Source organism: Mesocricetus auratus, unplaced genomic scaffold, assembly GCF_017639785.1.
Source record: "Mesocricetus auratus isolate SY011 unplaced genomic scaffold, BCM_Maur_2.0 Super-Scaffold_100007, whole genome shotgun sequence".
NCBI classification, from domain to species: domain Eukaryota; kingdom Metazoa; phylum Chordata; class Mammalia; order Rodentia; family Cricetidae; genus Mesocricetus; species Mesocricetus auratus.
The window spans coordinates 8748066-8759401 of record NW_024429191.1 but is presented as its reverse complement, the minus strand read 5'-3'; the positions used below and the strand labels follow the sequence as shown (position 1 = coordinate 8759401).

General features: G+C 46.0%; 1 protein-coding gene across 1 annotated transcript; it reads right to left on the bottom strand.

Moving 5' to 3' along the window:
- Nucleotides 1-8770: 8770 nt before the first annotated feature.
- Nucleotides 8771-10737, bottom strand: LOC121141259 (zymogen granule protein 16 homolog B-like). The gene is made up of 4 exons (XM_040748216.1): nucleotides 10661-10737; nucleotides 10492-10572; nucleotides 10193-10295; nucleotides 8771-9183 (listed from the first exon to the last, which is right to left on the bottom strand). The coding sequence occupies exons 2-4, from the start codon at nucleotides 10562-10564 to the stop codon at nucleotides 8865-8867; spliced, it is 495 nt and encodes a 164-aa protein (XP_040604150.1). The 5' UTR covers nucleotides 10565-10572; nucleotides 10661-10737; the 3' UTR covers nucleotides 8771-8864.
- Nucleotides 10738-11336: the final 599 nt, after the last annotated feature.

The following is an 11336-nucleotide window of genomic DNA, read 5'->3' as shown; positions in this document are numbered from 1 at the left end:
GAAAACCTCTGTTTCACACAGTATGGGGTAACTTAAAGCAGGACCCACCCTGATCTTAACAGAGACCTCTTTGTCTGCTACTCTTGTCCTCTGCAGCAACAGGGACCAAGTCTCCCTCGCCTGCTCTCACTGTCACTTGTCTCTTTGACACACTGGGCATGGGTGACCTTTTGCAAACTCCAGGAACAGTATCTACCTAGGAGTCTTTTTCAGGGGCGTCCCTGCTGGCTAAGGTTGTTTAAGAGCTGAATGTGGTGGCACACTTGTCATCGCAGCTCATGAGAACCTGAGGCAACAACCACAAGTTCACAGCCATCATCAGGCACCAGGCACACTCACCGTATGCAGAGGTACACACAGGTAAGTTATCCATGCACACAAAATAAGGTAACAATTTCTAAAAGATTACATCTTGTTACACATTCAAGGCCTCCTAGGCTACCTAGCAAGTGCCAGACCAGACCAGCTTCAAACAAAACATTGCTCAGATAAACATCCAAATTTTGGAGAGCATTGAGAATCAGTGGGTACCATTCAAAAAACACAACCACACAAGACAAATGCATTTGGTACTCTTGATTTACTACCGTGAAAGGGAGATAATTTAGTGACTCTGAGACAGGAGAGAAAGATAGCTAAAATTTTAGAGAGAGGCCTCTCATCCTGGGATCTAATTTCCTTTCCTGCTGAGACACAAGAAACTTGAACACAAGTGGTACAGCCACAATTGCCCAGAAGACAATGTGTGTTTTCCTAATGACATCTCAAACAGGGTATTTAAACAATAAATAAGTTGTATTTACTCAGGGACAGGATGTTTGTAACCTTGAGTTTTACCATGTTAGCAATCCTCTTTCAACCCTAAATCTAAACAGTCCAACTCATAAAACCACTCTTGACTGGGATTTCAATTGTTGTGACCTAAGGCACCATGACCAAAAGCACCTCGGGGAGGACAGGGTTCTTTCCCTCTTACAGTTCTCAAGTCACAGTCCTTTATCCAAGGAAGTCAGGGCAGGAAGCTGGAGGCAGGAGTTGAAGCAGAGGCCATGGCCTGTGGAAGGAGCAGAGTGAGCACCAGACATCCAAGACTGAGTTCTCAGCACAAAGGACGTTTGTTTGCCCCAGAGAGACAGAGGGCAGGGTACAAGGGACAAAGACAGCAGACAGGGGACAAGGGAGAAGGTGAAGGGGACAGTGGGGAAGAGGAGAGGTTATTTATCCCAGAGGGGACAAAGGAGTGACTCTGGGTAGAGAGGAGACAGCTGTGCTCCAGAGGAAAGTGGTGGTTTATAAAGGAAAAGGGGGAGCCCTGTGTTAAGATGAGGTGTTTAATTTTGATTCAGCATGTTAATTAGGTGAACAGAAGGGGACTTTTGATTATTGGACCTCACTACTGTGATATCTGGACATTGGTAGTCAGCCACAGGAGGAGGGAGTGGCCAAATAAGGTGACAGACTTGGGAGCTAGTTTTACGAATGTAATGTAATGGTTTCTGTTAAGAGAAGTCTTTTCCTTGAGAGAAGCTTTCCCTCCAGCCTGGTTCTAGAGCTGCATCAGTCCCAAATAAACACACAAGAGGCTATATTAATTATGAAGCTGTTGGCCTTGCTTGTTCTTACTGGCTAGCTCTGACTTAAGTAATTACCCCATAATTGTTAATCTAAGTATGTCTCTTACCGGAGAGGTTTCCGGGCTTCCTACCCAATGGCGTTACATCTCGACTCTCTTGTGTTTCTCCTTCCCAGAATCCTCCTGGACTCCTAGCCCCACCTATCTAGATTCCTATAGGCTCAACAGTACTTTATTGACAAATAACAGGCAAATAACAGGACTTCCCCAACATCTCCTCTTTTCTGTTTAAACAAAAGAAAGGTCTTAATTTTAACATAGTCAAATTGTATATGACAGAACAGTTATCAAGTAAGAACAGTTACAACATTTTGTCTATTAACATTTAGCAAGATCTAAAGAAAATATCATCTATCTCATTCTTGTGAGTTCAAAGTCCTATATGTAGCTTATCTTTTATCATAACTAAGGAAAACTATAATTATAGCTATCTGTCTTCAACTCTATCAAAGACCACAGAAGGATAATATACAATCACTAGGATTGACAGAGACATCTTACTGCCTGGACAGTCACCCAAAGTTCCTCTGTAACATTGGGGCATCCATCTTCAGCCCATAAGGCCACAATGTGTGTGGAAGACTTCTCAGCAAAGCAGGAAATTTCAAACTGTCCATCTGCATCAGCAGTCTGTCAGTCATTTTTCTATGTCCTGCAGAAAGTCTTGTAGACTCTTCCATGAAGCAGGAACCCTGTAAGACTGAGTTCAGCAGTCACTTTTCTGTGGGTCCTACATGTCCAGATTATACAACAAGAGTCAAGCAGTACAGGCAAGAGCAGTTACTTGCCCAAATGGCTAATCTTGCCATGTTGAAAGCAAACTCCATAACGAGTTTCTTCGATGCCCATTTTCCTCTCAGACATAATTGGTGCTGCCAGGAGCAGACATTTCTTATTGTCCAGAAAAACCCTAAACCATTTTAAATGTCATTTTCTGAAGGTCTTTGAAAGGTTTGAAGACTATCTATCTCAAATACATCTCTATATATCTAGAAAACCTAACTTACCTAACTATAAATTCTATTATAAGTAACTATCTATAGTCTGTATTCAATTATGTATTATGTGTTAAAAGAACAGTATAAGCACAATACTTAATCAAGAGGAGAAATATAAGCATCACAAAATTGACCTTGATTTTGTCTCAATAAATGAAAAACAATACCTATACCATAATTCCCCTTTTTACCATTAAAAAAGAGATCGGCTGTTATCATTAGCCAATTATAAACAATCTCATTTAAGTGAAAACAAAGATTTATAAACAAGATGGGAATTGGGACGTCGCTCATTCCAAACTGCTTCCTGCTGGAAGGGGGTGCTGTTCATACCATGGGGATCATGACAAAACTCAGAAACTTGTATAAGTCCATATTTTCAGGGTCTGTAAAGCTGCATCATCTTAGCTGTCTCAATTGTTGGAACACCTGGTCCACTGCTTCCGGGGGTCTTGGTTCGTCAAACCACAGAAGCCTGGAAGGAATCCTCAGCTTTTCATTTTCTGTGGAAACAGAAGCAAAATCTCCTTTTCCAAGTAACATATCCTGATACTTAAATTTTGAAGTCAAGGCATTTTCAAAAGATAGAAGTTGGATTAATTTAGCAGCATTTATAGTCAAGTGTACTTTAGCAGCTGTTCCTTCCTGAGCAATTATAAAACTGAAAAACATAATAGTGTACAGTATCCAGACTCTCTGTGTATTTTCCATCTTTACGTGGCTTATTTATCTATTATTATTTTATTTTTTCACTTTTATTTATTTTTCTCTGAGACAGGTTTTCTCTTTGGAAATCCGCCTGCCTCTGCCTCTGGAGTAAATCCTACCGGCGTGCGCCACCACAACACCGGCTTTTGTATTTATATACCACTTTGCCGTTTCGTTTTCTCTCTCAATCTCACATATATTTTTAAACACACTGTAAACCTTTAGAGATTTTCTTCATCCAAGTCTGACTTTACTGTAAATCTTTATGTTTTTCTGGCCACGTGTCTTATCTGTAAAACCGCGGCTGTTTTAAACTGCCGTTTCAAGATGGCGGGCGTAAGCGTGATTCCAGCTTACCACCTCAGTCCATGCTGACATCCAGCAAAAGCTGCCACTTCCAGCTGTACGTACACACCTTTCAATCATTAGCAGAGTCTCTTAAAAGAACCTTGTCGGTTTTTTTTTCTTTTTCTTTTTCTTTTTATGCCGAGTCAGGAAGACTCCAGTAAGCAAGCCACGTGAATCTCGGCTTGTGGCTAGCAAAACAGAGCACACCTGAGAAAAATGCTGCTACCAAAAATCTGTGCTTCTCTCCGTTCTTCTGTTTCTAAAATTCCTTTAAAGCTTTTGTTATTTTGCGTGGAAATTCATGATCCCACTCCTGATCACCATTTTGTTAAGAGAAGTCTTTTCCTTGAGAGAAGCTTACCCTCCAGCCTGGTTCTAGAGCTGCATCAGTCCCAAATAAACACACAGGAGGCTATATTAATTATGAAGCTGTTGGCCTTGCTTGTTTCTTACTGGCTAGCTCTGACTTAAGTAATTACCCCATAATTGTTAACCTAAGTATGTCTCTTACCGGAGAGGTTTCCAGGCTTCCTACCCCAATGGCGTTACATCTCGACTCTCTTGTGTTTCTCCTTCCCAGAATCCTCCTGGACTCCTAGCCCCACCTATCTAGATTCCTATAGGCTCAACAGTACTTTATTGACAAATAACAGGCAAATAACAGGACTTCCCCAACAGGTTTCTATCAGGGCAGAGGGAATGGGGAGAAGGGCCAGGGCCACCAGAGCCATGTTTGCCAGGCTTAGACCTACTAGAACCTCCTCAGAAGGGTGCTGCTTACTGGTTGCTCCTCATGGCCTGCTCAACCTACTTTTTATAGCATCCAGGACCAGAAGTCCAGGAAGACCTACCACAGACACACTAACAATCTAGACAGTCTACTAAGGATTGCCTACAGGTCAATCTTGGGACATTTTCTCAACTAGGGTTCTGTCTTCTAACCTAGGTAACAAGGAGGGGCTCTGTCTTAGCCTAGGTAACAAGAAGAGCCCAAGGTGGGACACGCGGATATTCCTCGGAGAGGAAATAGAAAAGATCTGGACTGGGCACAGGTCATATGGCAATAGGTAGATCTGGTTAAGGGTGGATGAGGGGAAGAGAACTGAAAGAAACAACTGGATAATTGGGGGTGAGCGTTTTAGGGTCAGGTAGAAACTTATGCAAAAGAAACTCCCACAAATCTACAAGGATGACCCCAGCTAAGACTCCTAGACTCCTAGAAATTGTGAACACATTGCTTGAACTTGTGATCAGATTGGTGACTGCCCCAATTGTCATCAGAGAGCCTTCATCAGTAACTGATGGAAATAGATGTGAGACCCACAGCCAAACATTAGGCTGAGCTTGGGGAATCCTGCTGAAGAGATGGAGGAAGGACTGTAGGAGCCAGAGGAAGAGCATCACAGGAAAACTCAGAAACGACTAACCTGGCTCTTAGGCACTCAAGAGTCTCTGAACCAACACCAAGGAGCCTGCGTGGGCCCATCTTAGGCCCACTACATACATGTGACAGTGCATAGTTGGTCTTTTTGTGGGACTCCTAACCATGGGAGCAGGGGCTGTCCCTGACTGTTGGGCCTAAGAAAGGCTCAGATGCGAGGCCCAGTGTAAGCTCCTGAGCCTGACTTGAGTTTAAGGCTTGAATATGAGGCCCAGTGTAACATCCTGAGCCTGGTTAGAGTTTGGCGACCTGTCTCTGGCCTGTAACCTCCATGTGGGGGTGACTCAGCAAGGCCTGATGTAAGACTGCCCCCTGCCTAGCTACCAGCCAGCTTGGTGGAATATTATTGGCCCTTACCCCTCATACCATCTTATACCATCCTAAGATTCCCAGCCCCTACCTCAGTCATATATAAGTTCCTGCCTATTGGAATTAACCGAGATGCTGCTTTGACAAGTCTCTGAACTCAGTGTGTATTTTCTGCCCTGTAACTAGTAAGGGGGGATGGTCTGAGTCATTGGCACTCACCATCCCACTCAGCCCTGGGAAGAGTCCAGCTAGATGTGACCCCCACCAACCCACCCAATCCCCCCTACCCCACCCCCCCCACTTCACCTGCTGGAGGATCCCTAAGGCTTGGTGGGCTGGGAAGCTATTCCTCATACTGGGCGACCTTGCCCACCCTTAACACAAGAAAAGGTGCTTACTTTAACAAATTTGATACAGAGGCCTGTCTATTTCTGAACAGAAGCAGTGGAGGGACGGATTGAGTGGGGGGAGGGAATGGGTGGGGGGAGCAGAAAGTAGTCGGGATGTAAAATTAATACATAAAATGAAATTAAAATAACTCAAGTTGGCACATAATTAGACAGCAAATATACCTTACAAACAAAAGAAAACAATTTAAGATTTTAACAAAGACCACTAAATGAGCTCATCAATTTTAATTAATATTTAAAGTCTACTTAAATTTTAAGCTTTGCTTAAAGGCTAAAACACGATGTAAGGACATTTGAGAGAAATGTAACTTGAAAAACCAGAACAGGGAACTGTTTGGGTGGTTCAGAGGTTAAGAGCATTGGTTGCTCCCCAGAGGTACAGAGTCCAAATCCCAGCAACTACATGATGGCTCACAACCATCTGGAGACCTGGTACCCTCTTCTGACCTGCAGGCATCATGCAGACAGAATACCATTCACATAATAAATAAATAAATCTGTAAAACTTGCAAAAAGCTAAAATGGGGAGGAATATATATATATATTTATATACATATATATATATATATATCACATAATTGTGGCTCTCTCTCACGGGGCCTACACCCATGTCATGAGATGTGTACTATTCTTCTTGTGAAATTCTCTGTTGAAGAACTAAGTAACAAATTCACTAACATCTCTTTGCTCTGGTTCACACTGAAGTTATTTTAATGTAAGTACAAATCCCTAAAGGGGAGGAAATTCCTCATGATTCTCTGGGAGTGCTCAGCAATGTCTCCCAGAAGACAGCCTTCCTTTGGCGACTCTGGATACTTCTGAAACTACTGGTGAGCTTGTCTTTACTTCTCTTTATCAGCTTAGCCTTACTCTGCTGCCTCTGCTTCTTTCATTCTCTTCTTCTTTGTTTTCTGGCTAGAGACCCACCAAGCATTCACTATATGTCTTCAGCAATCAGATAGGAAACCATAAAGAACTTCCCTACACTTGACTTGGATCAGATAGAGGACTACACAGCTTGCCCAGGAAGACATCACAAAGAGATTGAACCCAGAGATGTTCTGAGCTGACCTTTGCCTTGACAAGAGCAGAAAAATCAACTACACCCTCTTCAGACCAACTGCCTGTGGGATGAACCTAGAAAAGTTAATCTGGTTAGGAGATCCACTTTCAGATCCAGGCATTTAGGTGGCCATCTGGCAGCTTAAGAGGATTCTCGTCTTTTTCCATAGGTGCTAAGATTCTCCTGTCTAGCATCTCTCCCCCATAAACTCCCAGGTGAATCTAAGGGTGACACACACAAGCAGGAGCCCCTGGAATCCTGGAAAGGGTGTCACATCCCCTGGAACTAGTTGCAGGTGTTCGTGAGCTGCCATGGGGGTGCTGGGAACCAAACCCCAGTGCCCTGCAGGAGCAGTAAGCAATGTAAACAGATCCACCATCTCTCCACCCCACAACTGTCCCTAGAAAGATCATAAGTGCCATGTACAAGGAGCCTGGGCAGCCTCTCTCCAGGCACTGCCTTGCAACCTTCTGTGTCAGCCTCCAACCTTTCCTGATGAGGACTCTCTGTCTCTCGCCATGTTTATAGATTCCAAAAAATAATACTTGGGAATGGGGCTTCCAAAACATTGCAAAGCTGAAACTGAGTAACAGAATCCCCATGGTTTCTTTTGTTCCCAGATGCTCTGTGCTTCTAACCCTATCTTATAACTTTGACAGGAACACATAATATGGGATCCTCAGAATGCTCCAACACTCCTAGAGGGAAATAAACCAACCAGCAGTGAGAATGATAAGGCCAAAAATGCCAGTATAGGATGACCAGTGGTGTCTAGTCCAGAGATTAAAAGCGTGTGCTCTGCACCCAGCCGAGTGTCCCGTGTGCAGGTGTGTCTGTGTGACTGTGGGAAGAGCAGGTAGAAGCCCGTCTTCAGTGCTCCCTGGCCTGGAGCTCCCTCCTCCCTGTATCTACTTGGCTGATGCTCCCTCTCTCTGAGAACCCAGCTCAGATCCCATTGCCTCCAGAAGGAGCCTCTGAGGCTCTCTCAGCCTGCCTCCACTCAGGCAGGGTCTCCCACACATCACCTGTATGTATGACTAGTAATGCAGGAAACTCCACAGTCACCATGAACTTCACATTGATACCTATGGGAAAACAGCCCCTCAGCTGGACTCCAGGCCACTTCCTGTGAGTCTGTGTCTGTGTGATGCCTCTTATGTATGTTTGTGTGTATGCACTAGTGTGGGGGAACACACACACCTAAATATGTGTGTGTGCACTAGTGTGAGAGAACACACATATTTACATATGTGTGTATGCACATGGAGACCAGAGATTGACCTTGAGTGTCTTCCTCCATTACTCTCTGCCTTATTTGGTGAGCCAAGATACCTTTACTAAAGCTAGAGCCTACAGATTTGACTGGACAGGCTGGACAGTGAGCTGTCAGCATCAGACTCTTTGCACCCCACCCACATTTCTTGCATTGCTATGGTTACACACTTGCAACAGCTTCTGGAAAGGTGCTGGGGACGCATATAGGTTCCTATTTTTTCCTAAACAAGCACAATAGCCACTGACCCATCCCGCAAATCCTCCAAGCCCCTCCTGCTATATGTTGATCCTTCAGTGCCAAGAAAAGCCTGGTGGGAACAAGCTTTGGTAAATGCATAGTGGCATCACTGAGGTCCCTTGCAGAAGCATAGATGTCTGGAAGACTGCAGGGCCAGCAGAGGACAGCCGAGTGTGTACCAGGTACAGACCACAATCCACAGTGGTGCTCTCTGAGCTGACACTGGGAGATTGCAGCCTAGGGGCACTGTGTGCAGCCCCAAATCCTTGCCTCATCTAATTCCACCAACACCCATTGCAGCTCCCAGAGAGGCTTCTCAGACCCAAGGATCGCACTTGGACACAGAGTTCATGCAGATGTACTATTTATTAATGGGTTCAGTTCCAAAATCCCAATGGTGTTATCAGACACAGACTACTTCAGCTTGTGTGCCCATGAGCCTTACTCTTTACATGAACCACCTGGACTCCCCCACTTAGGAAGGACAGCCCTTAATCCACCCCTCACAAAATAGCCACAGAAGCCCAAGAGCTCATGGGAGGGATTTTGTGGGGAGTCGGCGAACTCATTTTTGGCTCTGGTATTCCCAAAATACATATCACGTGGCCTGGTAGTAGAAAGGATCAATTGCTGTATGTAATAGCCGTAAGTGCCGTAGACCGACATGACACTTTCATCATCACCCAGGATCAATTCCAAAGGATTTCCATCAGAATAGCCATATAATAGACCCCAGTTGCCTCCATGTTGCATCTGCATACTAGGGAAGAGAACAAACTTTAAATACTCATCCAGACACAGTATCACCGGCCTTCCGGGGATCATGGTGCCCCTCCCCTCTCCTTCTCTTTTGCTTCTTGAGACACACGAGCCCCTCTCTCACTCTGGGGAAGCCATTCTCAGGTACTGTGATCTGAAGCACCTGACTCAGCCTGTTGGGGACTCAGCTATTCAATATTCCCAGTAGACATCCCAAGCAGAGCAGAACTTGGGAACCTGCTCATGAGACCTTCAAAGGGTTACCTAAAGTCAGAGACGGGTTGACCCTGGCCAACCTGGGACTTTCTCACCCTAGGTCACTTGTAAGAAAGCAGCAGATCACAAAAGAGCAGGTGCCTTCCCAGCCCCTAAGGGACTTCTCCAGCCCCACACACTGAGTTCCTCAGCATCCTGGTCTTTGGTGGCATTCCAGAGCTTTCTCAGCCCTGTTCACACGCTGCCTTCAATTATCCTGACTCTTCCCCTTGGCATTTACTGTGTGTCTGACATCCTCTAAGTACGGAGCAGAAATCCACTTGGGCCTCAAGGAGGGTTTCCCCAATAGGCGTGACATTGGTTTTCTGCTACCAAAGGTTCTTACCACTAATACTCACACAGAGGTCCCCTCTGACCCTCACCTCCTAGACTACCCTGACAGGTTAGACTTTGCTCTCCAGTGTGGGGATCAGGGGCATTTTGTGGCTGACTTGAGTAGGCAGAAGCATCTCCAGCTTCTTTGATCAACCCAAGGGTCCACAGCAGGACTGTACCAATGGATTCAGTAAAAGCATGTCTGTGCTCAGGAGACAAGGCAGGGAAAGCCACAAGGAAAAAGAGTTCCTTGTGTCTGGGTGACCCTGAGAATCAAATGTTTTAAGGAGCCACTGGAAACATTTGGGGTCTGAGGGGAGAGGACCCGACAAGTGGACCATGTTCTTTCGGGCGGGGCTCTGAGAGTGGGAAGAATGGGCCAGGACGCAGTTGTGGGGCCATGAGCTGACCATTCTTACCCCATAATGTTGCTATTCCGAACATACATCCGAATCCCTGTTAAGTTCTGTCCTTCGGGTACAGAAGTGCAGAAGTGGGTGCCAGTTGTTGTGCCATAGTAAGCTGTGTGGATGAAAACCCAGGCAGGAGAAAACCCACTCAGACATGTGCAGGGTCTGACACCCACCGTTTAAGCCAAGGAGGACTGTCCTGGGACCATATGTAGTCATGGAAAAGCCTGGGAAGTGTCCCCGTGAATCCTAGGTTGCGAGAGATGAGGTGACCACCAGGGAGGGGGCCCACTCCAGAGCTGACTTACTTTCTGTGGAAAAGGCAGGTGTCCCCAGGACAGCAAGGATCAGCAAGAGCAGCATGGCGTGCGGCTGGAACATATGGAGGTCTGGGGGAAAGAGCAAAGACCACCTAACTCCTAGACAGGGAAGCAGCCCGTCTTCACCATGCCCACCCCTGGGAGCCATGCACCTTACCTGGCTGCAGGAATTCGCCCTGGGTATCTTGTGCCTGGAGCTCCTTCCCTCCCCTTATATGCTCCTGGAGTCTCTTGGGCCCCCGTCCAGAAGGAAGGAGTCACGGGCCACCAGAGGGACAGGAAGGAGTTGGTGGGGGGCTCTTCCTGAAGAAGTTTTCAAAACAACCTGGGGAGGCTCCAGGACACACTGTGTTTGCTGACTTGGCACTGCAACTTACATCAACAGGGCTGGTGACAGTGACAACCATTTGTTTCTATTGTCACCTCTGTGTTCTCCTCATGAGCACCTGCTGAGAACTTGACATTACAAATGAGGAGGTTTCCTGAGAGCCCTTCCCCAGCTCTGCCAGCCAGGTTTCAAGCAGTGATGGTGACAGACAACTGGCCTCAGAGAGTCCACAGACCAGGCCCAGGTCTAGGCAGTCCCCTGGTCTGGCTGACTTCCCAGAGCCCCTACAGCTCCCTGCAGACTGTACAGAGCCAGGGACGACAATCTTGCAGCCTCTGCCCTGCACTTGTTCAATGGCTGCTTGACCTCTCACTCAGGGATCCATGGAGGTCTCCCTCATGTGCTCGATTTAGGTCTAGTAAGGATTGACAGGTAGTGAGAGACTGGGGGGCAATGGGGATACAAAGATATACAAGACATAACAGGAGCCTTGATTAAAGGCAGA